Source organism: Girardinichthys multiradiatus, chromosome 14, assembly GCF_021462225.1.
Source record: "Girardinichthys multiradiatus isolate DD_20200921_A chromosome 14, DD_fGirMul_XY1, whole genome shotgun sequence".
Lineage (NCBI taxonomy): Eukaryota > Metazoa > Chordata > Actinopteri > Cyprinodontiformes > Goodeidae > Girardinichthys > Girardinichthys multiradiatus.
The window spans coordinates 2,099,711-2,123,406 of NC_061807.1; the positions used below are offsets into that span (position 1 = coordinate 2,099,711).

At 37.5% G+C, this 23,696-nt stretch overlaps 2 protein-coding genes across 3 annotated transcripts; both read left to right on the plus strand.

The window, feature by feature from the left end:
- Positions 1–1,491: 1,491 nt before the first annotated feature.
- Positions 1,492–11,126, plus strand: LOC124881161 (L-amino-acid oxidase-like). Of its 2 annotated transcripts, none has more exons than XM_047386694.1 (8): positions 1,492–1,696; positions 2,151–2,265; positions 2,721–2,944; positions 3,933–4,045; positions 4,234–4,435; positions 6,184–6,252; positions 7,417–7,553; positions 10,080–11,126. In XM_047386694.1, the coding sequence occupies exons 2-8, from the start codon at positions 2,235–2,237 to the stop codon at positions 10,873–10,875; spliced, it is 1,572 nt and encodes a 523-aa protein (XP_047242650.1). In that variant the 5' UTR covers positions 1,492–1,696; positions 2,151–2,234; the 3' UTR covers positions 10,876–11,126. The 2 variants fall into 2 exon arrangements, with proteins under 2 accessions (XP_047242650.1, XP_047242649.1); XM_047386693.1 differs by having other exon boundaries at positions 2,174–2,265.
- Positions 11,127–12,948: 1,822 nt separating this feature from the next.
- Positions 12,949–19,419, plus strand: LOC124881159 (L-amino-acid oxidase-like). The gene is made up of 8 exons (XM_047386691.1): positions 12,949–13,022; positions 13,323–13,372; positions 14,349–14,572; positions 15,368–15,480; positions 15,607–15,808; positions 15,922–15,990; positions 17,390–17,526; positions 18,440–19,419. Exons 2-8 carry the CDS (start codon positions 13,342–13,344, stop codon positions 19,239–19,241), a joined length of 1,578 nt encoding a protein of 525 aa, XP_047242647.1. The 5' UTR covers positions 12,949–13,022; positions 13,323–13,341; the 3' UTR covers positions 19,242–19,419.
- Positions 19,420–23,696: the final 4,277 nt, after the last annotated feature.

The following is a 23,696-nucleotide window of genomic DNA, read 5'->3' on the forward strand; positions in this document are numbered from 1 at the left end:
TGTTCTCTCAGTGCACAAGTGGGTTCTCACTGGGTACTCTGGTTTCCTCCCACAGTCTAAAGACATGACTGTTAGGTTAATTGGTCTCTCTAAATTGCCCTTAGGTGTATGAATGAGTGTGTGCATGGTTGTTTGTGTGTTGCCCTGCGATTGACTGGCGACCTGTCCAGGATGTACCCCGCCTCTCGCCCATAGACTGCTGGAGATAGGCACCAGCTTCCCCATGACCCACTATGGAATAAGCAGTATAGAAGATGAATGACATTTCGAAACTGCTGTGTAACTTCACTTTTTTTCTAGTTTTATCATCAAAGATTTAGAATTCCCATTAAATGATCAAAATACAGTATACATTACAGAAGTTAATATTTTTATTACACACTATGGTTCCATGTGATTTCTGAACATAAATATATTCAGTGGAATTTGATTCATTGTACATGGTCTGTAATTTATAAAGTAAGTAGGATCATAATGTTCCTAAATAAACCAAACACTAACTGAAAGCAGACAAACGTGTGTTTTTAAAGTTTTAATATTGAAAAGGAAAATATGGCAGCAAGCGGCAATAGAATTTACTGTAGTTGTGATAAATATATCCAGGTACATTAAAAAACTGTTTGGCAACGAACGCTGCTTCTTTAAAAAATCCAGACTTACATCTTAGGGTGGTCATATGTTGCAAACCAGTACTTTACTCCCAATAAAGCTGAGTTTTGTTTCACTGGTCTTGCATAACACACACACGCTGTCCAGCTTCCTCTTTGGAACAGTACTGTTCAACTCATCTGTCCAACTGAGCGGGCGAACTGAAAGTGTCTTTATTGAAAACCAGAAGGGTTGACATTACGTAATATTTGCCCACACAAATTAAATCCTTGACTCCAAAATGTCTTTATTTTTCAAAAATATTTACAGTATTATTTTGTGCTACATGATAAAGTTGTTATTGGGTTTTTTGGGTGAGTTCATATGATGGTCAGTATCTCGCCTGTAAAAAAGGACATGCATCTGAAGTTTGGACCAGAGAGTGAACACATAGTCAGCAGACCCAATTCCAAAGTGGATTTTAGGTGTTTTAAACAACTCCAGTCCGAAAACTGCCATTGTGCTTTATGCATACACTTTTTCCTGAAAGCTGTTATGGTTTCATGGTCCATATCATGGTTGGTTGCTTACATTGGATCATATTGGCAATCCATTTTGGAAATGGCTTCATTCTTAGCAACCGTTAACTAAACGTTCTGGTCCAAACATCCTTCAATTTATCCAAACTAAAGTCATTCAGATAAAAATCTCCAGGGGATAAGATGCTGACTGTAAATTGCAGCTCCTCAAACAAAATGTCAAAGTATTTCCTTTAATGCAGCAGGATGAAAATATATTCAGGTGCCAAGCATTCACTTCCATGCCAGGCGTGTGACTTGGCATGAATACAAGAAACAACCACATAAAATGAAACCTTGTTCCTCTTTTATTGGCACTGAAGTAGATCTTTGTTTTCTGATCATAGCTCTAGATATTTATTTATTTATTCTGGTTATTTGTTGGTAACTTAATAATTAAACAGATGAGTCACACACTCATGCAGTGTAACTTGTCTTGCAAAAAAAAGGAATCTGGCAAAACTGAAAGTGTTTACTGCAACCTCGCAAACAACAAAAGCAGCACGTTTGACTTTCTGGTGGATCTGTAGGTAAGAAACTTTCACATTTATTCACATTTTGATATTTTGTGAATATTTTCTTTATTTCTCAATCTGTGCTTTCTAGAATTTTGGTTTTAAAGTTTTTATCTCATAAAAGCAGCCCAGAGAGAATTTTGGTCACTTACAAAAACGTCTACCATATCTGACCCTGAGAGCTGTTTAGATTTTATATGTGGTCTCTTTATTTATTGTTGACAAAAAAACATTTAAATTATGATAATTAAAGATATATCTGCATATGGAATTAAAAATAAAATGCAAGATAATATAGCAGATAATCATCGAGATTATAGCATGGAACATGTTGCATAGATAGTATGGTATTTACATTTCATTTTATAATTTCCTTAACTGCTTTCATGTGAAATTCTTTCAAGACTTTTAAAAGAAAATTTAAACTCGACATATCAACTAAATGTATAAAGTTTTGTCATATTTAAAGGTGAGACTGAAACATGTTTTCAGATCTTATTTCTGCTTGATTATCTGCACCAAAGAGAGAGGAGATAAGACAACAACATCAGAGATGGGTCAGCTTGAGGGGAAATCCAGGTTATGTAAGTATTTACTCTTGAAACTGATTGATAGGTGCTTGATCTGGATATCAGCTACATTGTAAGGACAATTCGGGGTCAGGCATAACTAAAGCTGAAGTTATGAATGACAATAAAACATTCAATTTGTTGAAGGTACGCATCAGCAGTCTCACTTCCGTTCTTTTCTTTCATGTCTGCAGGAAAAAAAACATTAAATAATATTTAGTTCTGTTTTTTGGCTTTGAGGTTAATTTGATAAAAGTTTGGATTTTGGGTTCTTGCTGAACTAAAACCATGTGACCCAGTTTAGAGCCAAGCTCTTGTTTTGAATTTTTTAGCATAATCTAGGTGTGAATTTGAAAGCAAGTCACAGATCATTCTGAACTGTACATGAAAGTTTTATATTTAGTTTAAACGTGGTCCCAATGAATCCTGTCATTTTGAGTAACTGGTTTTATCTCTGTTGGTGCATCCAGCTGCCGCCAGTCTGCTGTTGCTGACTATGTGCTGCAGCCACATCGCTGCTCGCAGTCTCAAGGAACATCTGACTGATTGTTTGGGGGACAAAGACTTACATGTACTGATGAAGACGGTGAAACATGGCCTTCCTCATATCAATCAGTCTAATCATGTAGTTATTGTTGGAGCTGGCATGGCTGGGCTGACAGCAGCGAAACTGCTTCAAGATGCTGGACACCAGGTACATGTAACCCTCTTATTACTGTATGTTCTAGTTTATCAAATGTCTATTAATCTCTTACTGACAATTTTACTTCTCAATCAAGCTTTTTGTCAATCCATACATTTTTCTGTACCTGCTTATCTTGGGTGAGAGTTTAAATTGGTCCCCAATGCAGAATAGACAACGCAAACAGAGGGAAACAGTACTGTCTAACTCAACTGTCCAACTGAACCACTGAACTGAAGGTGTCTTTACTGAAAATCAAGCAGGCTGACATTACTTTATACTTCGCCCCACACAAATTAAATCTGAACCTCTGGAATTACATTTTTTGTTAAATATTTGCAGTATTTTATTCATACTGCATGCTGAAGTTATTATTTATGTTTTTAAGTGGATTCAGGTCAGTATCTGACCTGCAAAAGACATCATTCTGAGTCTGAGAAGTTTGGACCAGAGAGATGAACACATAGTCAGTGCAGACCCAGTTCCAACATGGATCTTAAGTATTTTAAACACCGTGCATTGACCCCCTCTGGGGTCTTACATGGAGTTTGCATGTTCCTCCATAGGTACTCCAGCTTCCACTCACAGTTATGTAAATTGGTTTCTGTAAATGGCCTGCACTTCTACAGCGCTTTATCAAGTCAGAGGACCCCAAAGTGCTTCACAGTACAATCAGTCATCCACCCATTCATACACATATTCACACACTGACAGTGGTAGACTACATTGTAGCAACAGATTGAGAAAAATGTGGCTGCCATACAATTGGCACCACTGGGCCCTCTGACCACCATCATTAGGCAAGGCATTTGTTGTGCCCAAGGACACAACCGGTTACAGGACGAACCCCTACCACCGTCACCACAGTTGCCCCTTTAAATTGTCCCTATCTCCAGGATTAGTTAAATTTTTATTCATAATGTTGAAGATTAATGCAAGACAAGACAGTCTGACTTAAAAAATGGGCTCCATAACACTGTTATTAATTTATTTAAACAAGGTAACCATATTAGAGGCCAGTGGTCGTGTTGGTGGACGAGTGGAAACCTACAGGAATGAAAACGAGGGCTGGTATGCTGAACTTGGGGCCATGAGAATCCCAAGTTTTCACCAGTGAGTTTTACAAACAAATAAACATTTTCTGTCTTCAAACCTGCTATAGACATGATCAGAGAAAGCTTAAAGAGCTACTATAAAATGAAAGAATAAGCTAAACAGCAGTTCTGGGTGTAAAATGAGAATAAACCATTGTCTCTTTTAGCACGTTTTAGGTCAGTCACTATCAACTGTTTTATCGACAGCATCGTCTTTTGGTTTGTGGAACAGCTGGGCCTAAAGTTGAACAAGTTCAGGATGGATGACAACAACACCTTCTACTTGGTCAATGGAGTGAAGAAAAAAATGTATGCAGTCAAAGCAAACCCTGATATCCTCAACTACAAAGTGAAAGAAAGCGAGAAGGGGCTGTCCGCCGATGCACTGCTGCAGAGAGCTTTGCAGAAGGTAACTGAGAAAGAGAAAATGTTGGTGCAACAGATTCAAATGATCTCAGCTTAAGAGGATGTCAATGCTTTAGATTTTCTCAGTCTTTGTATTAGAATTGATGATAGTGTTCATAATCAGCATACAGGAGTAGTCTGCAACACTAAACTCATTCTAGAAATTTCTGCTTAGCACTGGTTGTTTTCATAATGCAACACAAATCCCCTATATTTTCCATATCAGAATCAGAATCAGCTTTATTGCCAAGTTTGTGCATACAAACAAGAAATTTGACTCCGGTACACTTTGCTCTTTTGTTCTGTTTTTGCAATACAGAATATACAAATTTACAATGTACAATATACACATATATAATAGAAAAGGTGCATTTGCAACATCTGTATGCTGTTGTTCTGTACTCTATTAAATGTTCATCAGAGAAACAGCCTGGGGGAAGAAACTGTCTTTGTGGCGGCTGGTTTTAGTGAACAGTGCTCTGTAGCGGCGGCCTGAAGGTAAAGCTCTGAACAGTTTATGTGCAGGGTGTGTGGGGTCTGCAGACATTTTAGCAGCTCTTTTCCTGACCCTAGACCTGTATAAGTCCTGGATGGAGGGAAGGTCAGACCCTGATTATTCTCTCCGCAGTCCTGATTATTCGTTGCAGTCTGGACCTGTCCTGTTTTGTGGATGAACCAAACTACACTGAGATGGATGAAGACAGGACAGACTGAATGATGGCAGTGTAGAAGATGACCAACAGCTCCTGTGGAAGGTTGAACTTCTTGAGTTGCCTCAGGAAGTACAGTCTCTGCTGGGCCTTCTTTTGAACAGTGTCTATGTGTGAAGACCATCTCAGGTCCTCAGAGATGGTCTGCACTAAGGAGCAGGGTTAAATGACAGCGACCTTTTCTCAAAAACAACAAAAATTCAGGCCTGACGAAAATCTCCCAAAATCATTTGGAAAATTGGATTATTGTCTAATGAAACCAGACTTGAAATCTGTGACCACAATTCCAAAACATTTAAATTTGGCACAAAAGAATACTGAAGATCACCAAAAGGTCACCATATCCACAGTGAAACATAATGGTGGCTGCAAGATGATCTGGGCTTACTTCAGATGTAACTCACGTCTAGATGCCAATGAGTAAAGTATTATTTTTCAGGGTGTGTTGCATAATGCAATGTGCTAGATATCACTTTAATAATAAAAAAAAAGTATTAATCATGTTCTCATTTCTCATGTCACCAAACCGAGGCATTTAAAAGGTTTGTGTAAATCCCAACAGACATATGTATTGTATGTGATAGAAATCTAACGGTTGGGTTGGACATGCAAACCTGTATAGACAAGCCATACTGATACCATCCTGTTATGAAATGCAATACAAATACTTGGTTGGAGTTCATGTGTTCATTTTACATAAGACCAAGTCAGTTGCTTCGATAAGAGGGAGAGATTTTTGTGCTGCCAAAACTTGTTCCATGATTTTTTCATTCCTCAGCTCCTTCTGAGTAAAACTGTAGTTTAACTTACAGGATATTAAGCTCAGATGGATTTGGTTTAAATTGGTTTACATGTCGTGAAACAAACTCCAGACTTCCTGTAATTTACATTTCCTTGGAAAGCCCAGAAGGAACTAACGTAATAGATGGTTGCAGCGACAGCAACTATAAAACCTCAAGGTTTTGTCGCTTCTATAATCTCCATTAAAGCTGATTCTGATTCTAAAGCTGATTCTGATTAAGTTTTTCTTTCTGTTTTGTAGGTTAAAGATGAAGTAGAAGTTCATGGCTGCAAGGCTGCTCTGAGAAAGTACGATCATTACTCTGTGAAGGTAAAGCGCAGCATCATTTGAACTTTTTACTTTTAACTGGGTAAATGGAGAAGGTGAAGATTAAATTGTTTAATTGCATTTTATAATATTATCTGCCTATTACCATCAAAACCAGGTTCAACTTTATTTATGTAGCACAATTAAATCAACTGCGACATTGTAAATGCTGTAATAAAAGCCAGTGAGCACAGATGTGTTTTTTAAACATGAATGTTGGAGCCTGTTTGTGTTATTGCAGTTTATTCCACAGTTTAGGGGCTACAACTATTAACACTCAGTCACCTCTGTGGACCAGTCTGAACCCTGGTGCAGCTTAAAGCAAATGATCATTAGATGTATGGGATCAGGAGGATGCATATAGTTGCAGGAGGTCAGACAGATATCCAGGAACCTTTCCATTTATAGCCTTTTAGGTCAACAATAAAACTTTCAAATCAATTCTCTAGAGAATAGAAATGTGAAGAGAGGCAAGCACCAGGGAAATACATCCACGCCTTTTAGCTCCTTTCAGAAGACCAGCTGCAATATTCTGGACCAACAGCAGTCAGACATGCAGCCCTGACTGACACTAGCAAATAAACATTAATTCAATTGGAACGTAGTTAAACCATGGATCACCTTATAAATGTTTGAAAATGATTTCACTTTAGAAACTCAGTCTTAAAAATCACGGCAAACGTACTGAATCTTCTTTTAAAGGTAAAATCAGTCAAATATAACCCCCAAATTATTAAGATGCAGCTAAACTAATGGCTCCAGGATTTCCAGATCCAAATGAGAAACACTGTGTTTACCAGCTGGTCCGAACATTCTATTGGCCAGAAAAAAACTAAAACTTGACAGAAACAAACATGGACATCATGCATGTATTTACTCAGCTTCAGTATTTACCTTGAACCTAAGAAAATAACCTTACAGTTTAACTGAAAGTTGTCATTTCAAAACATTTATCACTGCATACATGTATAATTTTTCTATTATGATGCCCACCCGTGGTCATAACTACAAGCTGCACTCCTTGCTTTAATAATCCAGAACAACTTGAAGAATCAACCTATGAACTTACTGCTACGTTTATCATTATGCTGTATGGCTCTTTGGAAATAAAGTTTGGAAATAAAAAAATGGTACCTCAAGAATATTTCTTTCCTTCTTTTTTAACAGGAATATTTGAAAGAAGAAGGAGGTCTGAGCCGTGAGGCCATGAGGATGATTGGAGAGCTTCTTAATGAGCAGAGCCTCATGTACACCGCGCTCACAGAGATGATCTATGACCAAACAGACATCAGTGACAACGTCATGTAAGGCCCGACAGCTCACAACATTTTACGGCAGAATATTTATGTTACATACAAGATATGTCCTTACCACAGTTGGAAATCAAATCTGAGAACTAAAAAACTCAATCAATGAAAGGGGGAGGACTGAAAATAGTTTATTTGTCATGTAAGGATTATGATTATTGATTAATTAATATTTATCAAAAATCATAATTAAAAATCATAATTCAGGAAAACTATTTCTTAACCAAAAATCATTACTTACAAATAAAAATCAGAGATGTCATCTGGTGTTGTGGTTATGGGCTCAAAGTTCTTAATAATTACAATTAGCTATTAATCATCAATTATTGATAAATTGTTAACCAAACCACTAAATGTCGCTGTTTATTCAACCGCTTCACCGAAAGTGGGGGAACTTCGACCTTGTTTTGACAGATAAATCACCCTTGCACTTCTCTTAATTAAATATATGAAGATTTATTGTAACCCAAATAATCCTGATATACCATTATTCTGGTCCAAAACCTTCACCTAACTAACAAGCACTATTCTACACAAAGGGGATAAAAATGACTACCTAACAATAATAATAAAAGAAAAATATATGCGCATTGAGTGTCTCTGAAGAGCAAACCATGGACAAAATCATGCGTCCGTGATCACCTCAAAGAAAAAAAACAGTACACTTCTTATCCGTCCAGGAGGGGAAAATATTGTAACAACGCCGACACGGTGTCCTGTTGAACTGGGTTTTTGTTCAAATAACAATAAGCTGGGTGCACGGTGGAGCAGTTGGTAGCACTATTGCCTTGCAGCAAGACGGTCCTGGGTTTTTCTGCATGGAGTTTGCATGTTCTCTCCGTGCATTCTCACCGGGTACTCCGGCTTCCTCCCACAGTCCAAAGACATGCCTGTTAGGTTAATTGCTCTCTCTAAATTGCCCTTAGGTGTATGAATGAGTGGGTACATGGTTGTTTGGGTGTTGCCCTGTGACTGGCGACCTGTCCAGGGTGTACACAGCCTCTCGCTCATAGACTGCTGGAGATAGGCATCCGGCTTCCACGCGACCCACTATGGAATAAGAGGTAGAAAATGACTCACTGACTATAAGCTGCTAATTCCGGAGGTTGCAACTCACGCCTCTCACAGGCCTGCACCACACACTAAGCTTCCGGTCATTGGCAACAATGAGAATATTGCAAATAACAACATGAACCCCAAAACACAACTGTAAACACGGAGTCATTAAAATATGAAGAACTGTTTCATGCCCCCCCGCCGTCTTCGTTCAGCATATGAATCTTCTGACCTTCTTGTATCAGACAGATTTCCAGCTTTAAGCTCTTCCAGGAATGGCCTTGTGGAGCAAATGTTTGCCTGCGAGCTTTTGTCTCTCCAGATATGCGCCTCCACGCATACGCTGGACATGGCAACGAAAGTTTATTTTCCGCTGGCTTTATAATCCGTCAGAGCTGCGATGTCTGTTGAGCTGTGCATGTTCAGCTGTGCGACCAAAATGGATGACTCCAACAGTCATTATAAATGGATTTATATTTAGTGTTGCGGTTGGACCAGAGCAGCAAGGTTTTGTCATTTAAAGTAATAATTCTGGCGATTCTAGAATAGCAAATGGTTTATTGTTACTGTATGGAAGTAGAATGATTCTTTTACTTTCCTCATCATCCAGACTTGCTGCTGTATTTCACTGACTGGTCATAAACAAAAACAGTTCTCTGAACATAGATGATATGATGTGAAGTATTGTCAACTGCCACCAGAGTGTTTGCTGCACAGGATGGGAGTTTTATTTCCAGGGTTCACATATGAATCCAAAATAATTGCAAAGCTACAAATACTTTCTATACATGTTTGTAATAGCAGGTTATATGTGCAGCTTTGTTCTTGCTAGTGTTGTTCTAGTGTTGTCTATTTTCCATCTCCACCTTGTCCTTGTTGGGCCAGTTGCCAGAATTAAGACTAACAGAGCAAACAAAACATGAACAGTCTCTGGACTTGCTTGAACTTGCTGTGTATGGAGTATAGTGTGTAGTCTGCTTCTTGCTCCCTGGGGACTGAAAAAGAAAATAAAAAAATCTATATTTTTTGTTCGGACAGATTAATTTAGATTATTTCCATAAACAGAAATGATACATCTGATTAGCTCTGACTTTAGGTTGTTTTTTTTTTTGTTTTTTTTATCTCTGATCCTCTCAAATTCTAAATACTGTTTATTTTTATAAATCTTTTTTTTTAAGTTTTCTGATGTCATGTATTTTAAATATAACTTGCAAAATTTTATAGTGCACCAAGTTATAAACTCTCATCAATTTTAAACCATCTTCCGATGTTTTATAATATGCTATTGTTCATTAGAAGTTGTATTTACCCAGGTTTGAAGTTTTGTGAATCCAAAGGATTAAAAGCACTTTATGTTTTAGACTCACTCCCTTATTAACCAGCTCTGTATTTATCATTACAAATATCCACGGTAAAGTTCTGGATAAATCCAAGTGATGACACCAGTTTTTCTCTCCTGTTTTTAAGGTACTACGAGGTAATTGGTGGGTCGGACCTCCTCCCCAATGGTCTTCTCTCGCTGCTTCATGTCCCTATTCTCCTGAACTCCAAGGTTCAGCGCATCAGCCGCTCACGTGAAGGCGTCACCGTCTCCTACCAGACGGACCGAGATTCCTCTCTCAGCCATATTAATGCCGACGTCGTCCTGGTGACAACTACAACAAGAGCAGCTCTTTACATGGACTTCGACCCACCGCTCTCCATCCAAAAGATGGAAGCCTTGAGGTCAGTCCATTATGACAGCTCCACCAAAATCCTTCTGACCTTCAGTGAAAGGTTTTGGGAGAAAGATGGGATCAAAGGGGGAAAGAGCATCACCGATCGCCCTTCACGTTTCATCTACTACCCAAGCCATGGTTTCCCAGGAAATGACTCCATTGGGGTCCTCTTGGCCTCCTACACCTGGTCTGATGACTCCCTCCTCTTTCTCGGTGCCAGTGATGAAGAGCTGAAAGAGCTGGCTCTCAGAGACTTAGCCCTGTTGCATGGTGAGGGCGTCAGGACTCTCTGCACCGGTGTTTTAGTTAAGAAATGGAGTCAGGATCCATACAGCCACGGCGCCTTTGCTCTTTTAACCCCTTATCAACACTTGGAGTACGCTGCTGAGCTCTTTAGCAGTGAAGACAGGATTCATTTTGCTGGAGAACACACAGGCTTCTCTCACGCTTGGATCGAGACTGCGATGAAGTCTGCAATCAGAGCAGCTGCCAATATTAACAAGGAGGCCTTAATGTTCTCAGATAAATGCAGAGATGAGCTCTGATATGAGTTTAAAAATGTGGTTTTATTAAATAATGATAAATGGGATTTTTTTTTTCTAAATTCTATAAAACAAAAATCATGTAATATTTTTTATTAAGTTTTTATTTTTTATTATGTATTTCTTTACAATAAACAATGGGATGTTTTCAAGACTTTGCAGTAGCAGTAATCTTCACTTTTAGTTCTGTTTGAATAAAGTGTCTCAACTAAAAAAACGTCAAATTGCACAAATAAAACAAGCATTTCCTTCTATGTTGTCTGATGAAACCAATCTATTATGCATGTTTTAACTTGTTAAATGTCAACAGATGATTTTATTTTACGTTCTGCCTGATAGTAAAACATATATATTTACATTTCTCCAGAAACATAGTTGAAATTTGCCCTTACATGAATTCACCTGTGTGGTGTTTGCATTAGAAAGTAGCAACACTTTGCAATTAAATAAGTTACTTTTCAGTCACAATATTGTCTTTTTCTTGACAAACATTTCCAGTTTTTAACTGTAAAACACTCTAAACCATCACAATGGACCAGGGATATGTCCAACTGTTTCAGGAACAACTGAAACAATATTAGACTAGAGACGAAATCTAGTAATTACCTAAATGTAGGCATTAACTAAAAAAGAAACTGCAAAACGCAATTTTAAAACTGATAGAATTTGATGAAATAAACAGGAAATCTGAAGTCAGCAATAATGTTATTAGGCCTAATTCAATGGGTAATTGGTTTTTGCACAACTCCAGTTTCAATACAAAGTGCAAAAACAGAAGAATTAAACAAAGAAATAAAAGTTAGGTTGGAAGAAATGTAGAACAACAACTGCAACAGTTGCAATAAACCCCTCCAATTTTATTCCAGGCATGCTCTTGAGAAAACAGGTTGGTTGGTGCAACAACACAGAGAGGAAAGATGGAGGTAGACCAAGGAAGGCTTCAAAAACAAAATGGTTTCAAAATAAAAGCAGAAATGAGGGTGGCCGATTAAAAACAATGACAGAGGATTAGGGACCTAAAACTAAGCCCTGTGGTATTCCACACAAGAGTGAAGTGGAGGAAAGTACAAGCTCAGTGAGGCTGGCAGAAAGAGTTTGGCCAGTTAAGGAAGATTTGAACCAACTGCTCCTAATGTGAATACAGCAGGTATGTCTGAGGCTCACGGTCAACAATTTTTATTGTAACAATTTTTAATTGTTTTTGATGCAAACCTCCTCATTTAGTGCTAAAGCTGTGTGGAGCTGTACTTTAAAGAGAATGCTTTGGGAATACAAAAAGATTTCACACAGTAGTTTAACACATTCTTTTGTAATTATTACTTTTTAGATGATTGAGAAAAGGTAATCAGGATTTAAATATTTAGAAATCACAGAGCATTGAAGTTCACCAAAGAGCAAAGTCAACTAACCACAGTGGTTTGGCTGAAATTGGAAATGGTTTTCTCACTTCTCCATTTTCCAGTCCCAACAGACATCACTGCTTTAAGCAGAGCTCACTCCGGGCATGTGACTTGGAGAGGGAAATGTCTGGTTACCTCATAAAAGAAGGTTACAAATTAATCTTTGGTATCATTTCCATGTTCGTGTTTAACTGCTCATGAGATGAGGCTGGATGTTCTGTTGTTGGCCAGCTGATTGAATGATGTGTTTCAGGAAACTGAAAAACAGTCATCTGAAAAATCCCAAAGTCTGACTGTTCCCTAATGAACGCTGGCAACAAACCACAGTAGCAGAGGTGAAATGATAACGTTTCCTGAGGTGGAATAATATTATTATATATACATAATAATATATATATATATATATATATATATATATATAAATTGAGCATGAAGGTTAGAGAAATTCAGGTGAGGTTGGTGCTGTGTTTAAAAACAGAGTGAGGAATGAATAGCATTTACAACTTTTATTAGCAGTTTATACAAGGTCACAGTTAATCAGCTGAGTGCATGACTGGCTTAAAACTGAAACCAAAAATTAAATTAACGACTATTTTGTCTTTTGTTTGGTTTCGATTTTAAAGGAAAACACACCCCTTTTTGGCCCAGCCTGTGAGGAATTATAATCTGTGTGAGTACAAAAGAGGCTGCGGGTCCAACATCACGGAACAGTGGCAGCATCTCTTCTGAGGCATTTCAGCTCCTCTTCAGGTAGGGTTCTGTGCTGTATCCTCTTATAGAAGTAAAATAACTAAACTCAGACAAAAGTTATGATTTGTGATGGACTTGTGATGGATAAAATAACATAGATAACTGGAGGTGAACCAGAACCGTGGAAAGATGAAGAAATGAGTGATATTAATGAAAAAGATGGACCTTTTAAAATGTAACCAGAGAAGAAAGAAATATATGAAACAGCTTATGTCTAGTAATTTAAATTCATTTGAGTTTATACTGTTTATACATCACTTTACTTAGGATGTTCCTGGTTTTTCCCATTGTTTATTACAGGAAGAAGGTGCAAACTAAGATGGGGGTGCAAGTACTGGCATGGACCTTATGTGAGTATTTCATGACTTTCAATGAAAACACTGCATGATTGGCCTTTTTTACAGTTGGGTGTTAAAACTATAGACGTTTTATTTGCTGTATTTGGCAAACACGGTTAGGACACACACTCATGTCATCTGAACACGCAAAACTTGCTTCTTTAATGTTCAGAAGAATCACCATTTTGATGTTTTGGCAACATAGTTCTAGAGTTACTGATCCCTCCAGGTCTGCTCAGGTTTAGGTAAAATGTTCACCTGTAAGGTCAGGGGTCATATAGGGACTGTTTGTTCTGCACCATCTTTTCTTTTCTTTCCTTTTCTAATTTTATTAATTTTCTCTGATCAATATCAGTAGAGTTCTAGTCAGTTCATGAATTGGACCCCCCCCCCCTCCCACTGGTTTGAAGGCTCTATAAACTAAAGGAACTCAGCACAGTAAACGTTATCTAGTTGTGCTTCTCAAGCATGATGTGGTGCACCACAGGAGGAAGTATGCAGAATCCTAACAGCTATGTAATGTCATATTTGGCATGAAATTCTGTGGTGGCACCCAGGCTCTGGAACCTGCTTCCTGTGGATTTTGCGCAACTTTGCGCAACCAAAGTTTTTCGCATGCTTATATAAACATGAAAGATGAAGAGATAGTTGCTGATACAAGTTAAAACATTTATAGTTTATTTTTAAATTAGGCTTTAGAAGAAACAGAAAGGAAACCTGGATGGCGAGTAATTAGAGACTTCACATTTGACTTGGAATTAGGGCAAAAGATTTGAGTCTTGACCTGGGGTTATGAAAATATGACTAGTGGATAATCTGGTTTCTTTCTGAAGGTAAAAAATACACCAATGCCAAAGTGATTTTCTAGTTCAAATTTGAAATTAACAACACAAAATCGCTTTAAACTGCATGGAAATTACTTTTTAATTTATTTCCATTTAAAATATTCTAAAAGAAAGTGTAAAATGTTTCTTTTTCATATTTCCAGTTCCTGTCTGTTTGTTGCTGCTACTCACCCAATGCAAAACCACTGCTGCAGTCAGCGTGAAGGAACAGCTGGCCGACTGCCTGAACGATACCGACTATGCTGACCTGCTGTACACTGTGCAGCAAGGTCTTCCCCACATTATCAAGCCCAATCATGTTGCCATAGTTGGAGCCGGTATGGCTGGGCTGACAGCGGCCAAGTTACTGCAGGATGCAGGACACAAGGTTAGAAATGTGAACACTTTACAGCTGATTTCAGCTCCTCGTAGAATGGTAGCTGCAGTTCAATCATAGTTATAAAACAGTGCAAGTTAGGTTCAGTTTATTATTTTATTTGGTAAAAGTTTTTCCATGTAAGTTACCCAGTTGATTGCAGCAATCCCTCCTCCTGAATGAGCATGTGGCAACAGCAGGCAGTTGATTGCATTGAGTTGTTAACTGTGCAGCAACCCCTCACACTGAGCATGCAGAAAATGAGTTTTTATAAGGCAGTGAAAAAGTCTTTAATCCTCCTACAAATTTTTTACACAAATAGTCATGTTGAATAATTTGAATATATTTGAGAAGCTTACTTATTTCAGTAACTCCATTACTAAATGAAACCCGTCATATAGATCAATTCCACACAGACTGATGTTTTAAAGCCTTTGTTTTTGAGCCTGTTATTTTAATTATGATGATTTTTTTGCTCACAGCCAATGAAAACATGACATTTTAAAATTAAAATATCACATCAGATCAATAAAGGAAATATTTTTATTACAGAAATGTGGGCTTAATGAAAAGTACGTTTAATACCTGCTTAAAGGTCGTTATTGTTGTCTCAATGAATTATTTAAATGCAATCTATATTTCTATCCCCCCAACAATAACAAATGAATATAATAAAATAATTAAACTAATTATTAATTTATAATTTGAATTAATTAAATAAAAAATGAATTAAATATAAATAACAAGACACCTCTGGTGATATGATAACCCCTGACCCAATAACCATTTTATTCATGCTGGGAAAAGGTTACCATACTGGAGGCCAGTGGTCGGGTTGGAGGCCGTGTGCTGACCTACAGGAATGAAAAAGAAGGCTGGTACGCTGATCTGGGAGCAATGAGGATCCCAAATTATCACTAGTAAGTGCTTAAAAAAAAAAAACTAAAACCAGTTTTATTTATAATGTCAGAAATGACTCCAAAGCACAGGTTTTTTTCATCAATATGGGGCGTCAGCTAAACGCTCATGAACACATCTTTTAACAGTATCATCCGCTGGTTCATCAAGGAGTTTGGTTTGAAGCTGAATCCATTTCACATGGTCGACAACAACACCTTCTACTTCGTTCATGGGCTGCTGAAGAAAACCTACGCTGTGAAGGCGAACCCCGACATCTTGAAGTACAAACTGCCAAAAAGAGAACAGGGGAAATCACCAACCGCGTTGCTGGAGCAGGCTCTGCGCAGGGTATGTGAGGAGGAAAAGGGAATATGTGTGTCCACTGAAAACTAAAAAAAGGTGACATTTATTCCCGGCATCACTTGACAAAATTGAGCATTTTAATGTTTTTGTTTCAATAGGTGAAAGAAGAGGTCACGGCTCATGGCTGCAGAGCTATGCTCAGGAAATACGACCATTATTCTGTAAAGGTAAAACATACTGACAGAGATGTGCACGTCATAATCTGAGACCTAATATTCAGAAACTAAATGAAGCTCAGCCACCAACCGGTTTCATTTAGTTCTGGCTCAGTTAACTTCAGAGAAATTCATAAAAAATACAGAAAAACCATTGATGAAGAAGCAGGTACACCAGCTCCTGTTAGGAAGAGAGGAATATTATTGTTAATTAGATGTTTAGGACTATGATTTTGATGGTGAAATAGGTAGATGTCCTTTAAACTGTGTTGTACATAACTCTGTGTACACATTATACTGAATATAACATTTCTGTTTCAAAGCTCTGCAAATGTAGAGTTCAGACTTCCAAATTGGGGAGTAACCCTCCAATATTTGGTGAATGGGCAATATTACTAAATCTTTAGGCCTTTGTTTTACATTTATTTCACGATTTTGGCAAATCTAAGCTTCAGGCAAACCCACATACAGCACCAAAACATTTTTCTGTAAAGGTGAATAGCTTATGAAATATTCAAAATACGCTAAATCCAATTTTAGTTTTTAATCTCCAAATGTTGTTTTATTCAATTGGTAAAAGCTTACAACTATAGAAAACTAGGAATTTGCTACTCATTTTAATATGCAATAAACAGGTACTGTATAAAGTGCTTCAAATGGGGACATGGAGGAGGGGATGTAAAATTAAGGAAAATATCCTTGGTCCCTCAAAGCTTTCTTGTAATTCTTGTAATGAACACTAGATGTCCTTATCTGTCCTTTTTTCCAACTAAGACTGGCACTGATAACTAATGAACTAATGAGATCATTGGTGTCCACTTCCACAGCAGATGTTTTAGCTTGTTAACTTGTCCTGTTTTATTTGTATTTCACACTTTCTAAGCTCCTTTTAAGACATTTTCAGTTTTTTTCCGCCATTACCCACATTCCTGTATTTAGGTCCTTTCTACCTCAGTCCATTTTACAGATTTAACTGACCACATTGTCAGTAGCTCACTTCAAACTATTTGATAACTTAAGCCCATTTTCCATTGAAACTAGTTATATTAACCAGTTCAAGGTCTAGTTTAATATAACTGTGAAGCATTTCATTCATATCATGGCTGGACTGCGTTACTAAGACTTTGGGAATGTCTTAGTCGGAGAAAAATTTTACCGACCACCGAGGCTTTAACTATTGGGGGTTGTTCTTTCTGGGAAAAGGTTAGAGCCGATCAAAACAGGACAGAAAGCAAAAAAAAAAAAGAAAAAACAAAGATGAGGATCTAGACAAAGCAAACAAGGCAAAGTAAAATAATCATTATTGCAAGTAGCGGTGAGGTAATCAGTAACTTGGTGACAGAAAACCGCAGGAAGTAAACTAAGTACCTTAAACCAGGCAGTCATACCAGTTTGTGTTCGGTTTTAACAGGAATATTTGAGAACTGAAGGCGGTTTGAGTGCAGAGGCTGTGAGGATGATCGGGGATCTGCTAAATGAGCAGAGCCTCATGCATCTGGCTTTGACTGAGATGATCTACATCGAGAACGACGTCAACGACAACACAACGTAAGATTAGCCTGTTTTTGTCGTTTATTTTATAATGAATAGCCACCTCCAGGAAGGCTACAGCCCCTCAGCTTCCCTGACCAGGATTAACCAAAATAACATAAATATTAATAAATTAAACAAGAACAAAAAGCATTATAGAAATAATCTTTGTACAAGTTCTCTTGTGTTTTTTTCATATATTTTAAATTTTTTGTTGCTTTCCTTGTTTGGTTGTCCTTATTTCATTGTTTAATAACCTTTCACCCCTTTTGCTGATGTCATACCCGATGTCTTTTAGGAATAAAAAGATGCCGTCTGCAAAGTAGATGTTTCCTACCTGCCTCGAATAAAACATAACTTTAAATTTAGAAGTAAAAAATCTTTTAATCATTCATTCACGCTTCAGTTTATGCTTCTCAAATCATTTACAATCGCACAAATCTGGTTACCAGTCAGATTATTTTCACTTAGTTCTTCATAAATATTTATCCTTAGATGTTGCTATCAGAAAACAGAAGCTATGGTGAGTTCAGGTGTAAAATCTGGTTAATATGTCGGGAAGAAATGATAGGCTGCCATGCTGTTATGTTTGCTGTTATGAAATGGTGATAAAAAATGACAAAATGGCAGCACATGGTTAAAAATTGACACAGAGACATTTTTGACATTTTTTTGGCTTATTTTTGGTCAGCATATCTATTATTTTGTATCTGTTGATTGAATAGTGTTTTCTGTTCCAGATTGTTCATGACAAGCTTTTATCTGATGTTTTTTTTTTCTTTCTCTGTAAGGTTTGGATTCTTTGTTGCTGTTTTCTATTTTTTTTTAAACCAGTTTTATTTTTCTGCCATTTATCTTTTTTTGCATCAAAGAGACAAGTGTCACAACTTTATTTAAAGAGGTATAAACTCATGATCATTTTTGTCTGAAGGTACGATGAAATAACTGGAGGGACGGATCGTCTCGCTGATGCTTTCCTTTCTGTCCTGGGGGTTCCCATCTTACTCAACTCCCCGGTGAAACGGATCCACCGGTCACATAAGGGTGTAACTCTGTGGTATGAGTCAGAAAACGAGCCCTCTTTGAAAACTCTACAAGCCGACGTTGTTCTGGTTACCACGACGGCCAAAGCAGCCCTTTTCATAGAGTTTGATCCACCTCTCTCCACCAGAAAGATGGAGGCCATGCGGGGGGTTCATTATGAAAGCTCTACCAAAATTCTCGTCACCTTCAAAGAAAGGTTCTGGGAGAACGATGGCATCAAGGGAGGGAAGAGCATCACAGATGGACTCTCTCGCTACATCTACTACCCGAGCCACGGTTTTCCAGGAAACAACAGCATCGGTGTCCTGCTGGCTTCCTACACCTGGGCTGATGACTCACATCTCTTTCAGGGTGCGACTGATGAAGAACTGAAAGAGCTGGTCCTCAGGGACTTGGTGAAGATCCACGGCGATTATGTCCGCTCTCTCTGCACTGGTGTGATTGTGAAGAAGTGGAGTCTGGATCCATACAGCCTGGGTGCATTTGCTCTGTTTGCTCCTTACCAACACCTCCAGTATTCTGCAGAGCTCTTCAGACATGAAGGCAGAATTTATTTTGCAGGAGAACACACAGCTTTCCCTCATGCTTGGATTGAAACATCTATGAAATCTGCAATCAGAGCAGCTATGCATATTAATGGTGCCGTGCACAAAGATTCAAGTGAACCTCAATACCGGGATGAGCTGTGAGATACTGAATGTAGGCGACAGAACCGCTGGTCAGCTGCAGTGACAAAGATTGATTTACAGCTACATACATGGACAAAATTGTTGGCACCCCTCCGTTAATGAAAGAAAAACCCACAATGGTCACAGAAATAACTTGAATCTGACAAAGGTAATAATGAATAAAACATCTATGAAAATGAATAAATGAAAGTCAGACATTGCTTTTCAAACATGCTTCAACCGAATTATTTAAAAAAATAAACTCATGAAACAGGCCTGGACAAAAACGACGGTACCCTTAACTTAATATTTTGTTGCACAACCTTTTGAGGCAATCACTGCAATCAAACGATTTCTATAACTGTCAATGAGACTTCTGTACCACTCAGCAGGTATTTTGGCCCACTCCTCATGAGCAAACTGCTCCAGTTGTCTCAGGTTTGAAGGGTGTCTTTTCCAGATGGCATGTTTCAGGTCCTTCCAAAGATGCTCAATAGGATTCAGGTCAGGGCTCATAGAAGGCCACTTCAGAATAGTCCAATGTTTTCCTCTTAGCCATTCTTGGGTGTTTTTAGCTGTGTGTTTTGGGTCATGATCTTGTTGCAAGACCCATAACCTGCGACTGAGACCAAGCTTTCTGACACTGATAGTCTTGAGATTTCATTATACCTGCACAGATTCAAGACACCCTGTGCCAGATGCAGCAAAGCAGCCCCAGAACATAACAGAGCCTCCTCCATGTTTCACAGTAGGGACAATGATCTTTTCTTCATATGCTTCATTTTTCTGCCTGCGAACATAAAGCTGATGTGCCTTGCCAAAAAGTAAAATTTTGTCTCATTTGTCCATAGGACATTCTCCCAGAAGCTTTGTGGCTCGTCAACATGTAGTTTGACAAATTCCAGTCTGGCTTTTTTATGATTTGTTTTCAGCAATGGTCTCCTTGGTCATCTCCCATTAAGTCCACTGATCTGACACTGATGTTCTTTGAGCTTGAAGTTCTTTAGAAGTTTTTCTGGGCTCTTTTGTTACCATTCAAAATATGCATCTCTTTGTTTTGTCATCAATTTTCCTCCTGCGGCCACGTCTAAGGAAGTTGGCTACAGTCCCATGGATCTTAAATTTTTTAATAATATGTGCAACTGTAGTCACAGGAACATGAAGCTGCTTGGGGATGGTCCTGTACCCTTTGCCTTTAACATGCTTGTCTATAATTTTCTTTCTAATCTTTTGAGACAACTCTTTCCTTCGCTTCCTCTGGTCCATGTTGAGTGTGGAACACACCATGTCACCAAACAGTACAGTGACTACCTATAGCCCTATATATAGGCCCACTGACTGATTACAAGAATGTAGACACCTGTGTTGCTAATTAATGGACACACCTTGATTTAACATGTCCCTTTGGTCACATTATTTTCAGGGGTACCATCTTTTGTGTCCAGGCCTGTTTCATGAGTTTATTTTTTAACATAAGTATGTTGAAGCATGTTTGAAAAGCAATGTCTGACTTTCATTTGTTCATTTTCATAGAATTTTTATTCATTATTACCTTTGTCAGATTCAAGTTATTTCTGTTGTGGGATTTTCTTTCATTAACTGAGGGGTACCAACACTTTTGTCCACGTGTGTATATGAAACTGTACTGAATTGGGCTATTCCACTTTAGATTTAATTCCCTTGAGAGAAATATAAGAAATAAATTATTGGGTTTTCAGTTACATCTGTCTCTGTTTAGCCATATTATTATTAGAGCTGCACAATTTCAGTCTCTGCAGATGACTGCTCAGAAGCAGTACTTATATTCTAGATGGCATATATCAAAACTCTGCTTACTGAGATTAAATTTGGCCAGTTTGATAGCCACACACTGCATTTTATTCCCACATCTGATATATTTTCAGTTAAATTCGGATTGCTTTTATAGCCTCAATTCACAACAAATATTATGTCAAGGCATTTTACAAGTAAACAGATGTGATTCCTATAAATAATTATATAATCAAGTCAATCCAATTATACATATTGACCTATTTAAATTTAGTTGCATACATTCCAATTTAATTCTATTTAACAAAGTTGGTTAAAAAGGGAAGTTTAGTCCAGAGATCTCACAACTGGTATGCCTTAACACCATTTAGCAATAATATTTCCCAATTTGTGTAGCCCTAGTTATAAATAGAATAGGCAAAAGGAATAATATGTGATATGACTCTCTAATGTAACAGGATGTCATAATCCTTAGGTGTTTGAGTTTTGGGTTTCTGTAATGCTTTTATTGTCATTATTTCTGTAATGCTTTTATTGTCGTTTTATATAACATTACATTCCCTCGCCTCGCCATTTTATTTTGTTTACTAGTTTCCCAGATTGTTTTGTTATTTTGGTTAGATTTCTGCCCATGTTCAGCTCAGATTCTGCTCATTACTCTTCCTCAGATCACTCTGCCATCATTGTTCTCAGCTGTTCCTCATTCTCACCTGGTTGTTAACACCCGCTTGCCATGGCTTTCTCCATACCTTCCTCTGAATATAAGCTTCTCCCACTGCTGGATTCTTCTGTTTCTCTGCTTCCTGACCTGTGTTCCATTTCCTTGCTTGCTTGCCTCAATTTACAGAACATGACACTGGATTATAAGAAGGTTAGATCTGACTGCCATGGTTCAATTTGAGCTGCATGGATGTCGTTTTATATAACATTATAAGACAACTTTTGTTTACAACTATATTTAAACTGAACTAAAACTTAAATGTGTTTTTACCCCTGTATATCCAGCTTATATTTAATTAACAGAACTGGCAGTTTAGAAATTATTTTATCAGGGACAAGGCATAAAAAGAATGTAAATTTAGAATATTAGCAGATGTTATCCTGTCCATATCCCCTCTAGCCAGGTTAATTTGCAGCTCCGGTCCATTTCTCTATGAGGCCCAGAAATGATGCACTTATGTCTTTTTATTGACAGTAAAGTTTTTGTAAATTAAACACATTGTGTTTCTTCTTAAATATTATATATATGCTGTAGTTATTTGTTGCATCTGTGTTGGGCTCCAGCCATGAGAGGATCAACAACAACTACACAGATGAAAAAAAATTGACTGGTAAAACCTCTGAATCCCAGAATGCACTATTTGAACCCATCCTCCTGCAAAACTCACAGGAAGCATTAGAGAATTACTTTAAGAAGCATCAGAAGATATAACTTTTGTTGATATTTTTAAAATTTTTGAGAGAAACAGGAATTGTAAAAAGAATTTAATGATTGTACAATTATGGCAACCACCACAAACAACTGAAAAAGTAGTTGTCTACCAAAACGTTTCTGGATTAAATACAAATCAATGAATAAATAATTTTCACAAGCAAATTTAAATGCATGTATAAATTTGTCAAATTTATACACAAAGCACTATATATATGTTAGTATTTGTATGATACTGAATACAAATAAAGTACATTTTTATTCATATGATCCTAAGCTTCTGTTTAATTAAGTATTAATCCAGTGCGATGTATTTATCATGAGAAAATCCAAACAAACAAGAAAAAGAGGTTCAATCATGGATGTCTATGGCACACTTTCCAATTCATAGTCAGCATTTTTTATTTCATTAGATAAGATTTCTAAGGAGCCCAGTTGGCTGCATAGAGTCGCTGGCCTTGCCACAATCTCTCCTCCTCCTGAGTGAGCTTGTGGCAACAGTAGACAGTTGTTTGCTTTGCAGCAACCCCTCATACTGATAATTTAAATGAAAGCAATGAGTATTTTCAAGGCTGTAAAAAAATATTTAATCATCTTAAAGATTTCTTCCATTTTTCCTTTTATCTCCTACTATTACAGTAATTTTCAAGAAACTAGAATATTACTGAAAAGTTCAAAATTTCAGTAACTCAATTCACCAAGTAAAACTCATATTATAGATTAATTCCACACAGACTGATGTTTCCAGGCCTTTATTTCTGTTATTTATGATTTTCTGCTAACAGCCAATGAGGAGCAGATGTGTTGTGAGTGTGTTGCGTCTGTGATGAAGTCTTGGGAGTATGGAGGTTATAAACTGACTATAGAGGTTGTGTGTGCATGATGTTTGTATTTTTAATTGAGTTTTATACTTACTGAATAGCATGTGGCTGTTTTTATGTATTTTCTTATATTTAGTTTTGTTTGTGGTACCAGCTGAGTCAAGGTCTTCAGATGAAAATTAGCACTTAGAGCTATGACCTGATGCAGTACATCTCCCCTCATGTGGTTAAATGTATTGTCCCTGTTTTAAATCAAAGGTATTATTATTTTTATTATTAAAACACATGCCTTTCTGTACCTCCCCTATTTGAAGTGTCCCTGAGTCATTTCACTTTATTACTTTTTGGCAGATAACTTCTGAATTCGGTGTAAATGTGGATTACTTGGATTGTTACTGACATCTGCTCTCGATTTCATGCCAACATGAGACCTTCGAAACATATTTACAGAGA

Excerpts from the sequence above, each read along its gene's own strand:
- LOC124881161 (XM_047386694.1), top strand. The coding sequence starts at position 2,235 with ATGGGTCAGCTTGAGGGGAAATCCAGGTTAT. Across the intron at positions 2,266-2,720 it reads TGAGGGGAAATCCAGGTTAT|CTGCCGCCAGTCTGCTGTTG; the intron begins GTAAGTATTTAC and ends TGGTGCATCCAG. Across the intron at positions 4,046-4,233 it reads AGAATCCCAAGTTTTCACCA|CATCGTCTTTTGGTTTGTGG; the intron begins GTGAGTTTTACA and ends TTTTATCGACAG.
- LOC124881159 (XM_047386691.1), top strand. The coding sequence starts at position 13,342 with ATGGGGGTGCAAGTACTGGCATGGACCTTAT. Across the intron at positions 15,481-15,606 it reads AGGATCCCAAATTATCACTA|TATCATCCGCTGGTTCATCA; the intron begins GTAAGTGCTTAA and ends ATCTTTTAACAG. Across the intron at positions 15,991-17,389 it reads ACGACCATTATTCTGTAAAG|GAATATTTGAGAACTGAAGG; the intron begins GTAAAACATACT and ends CGGTTTTAACAG.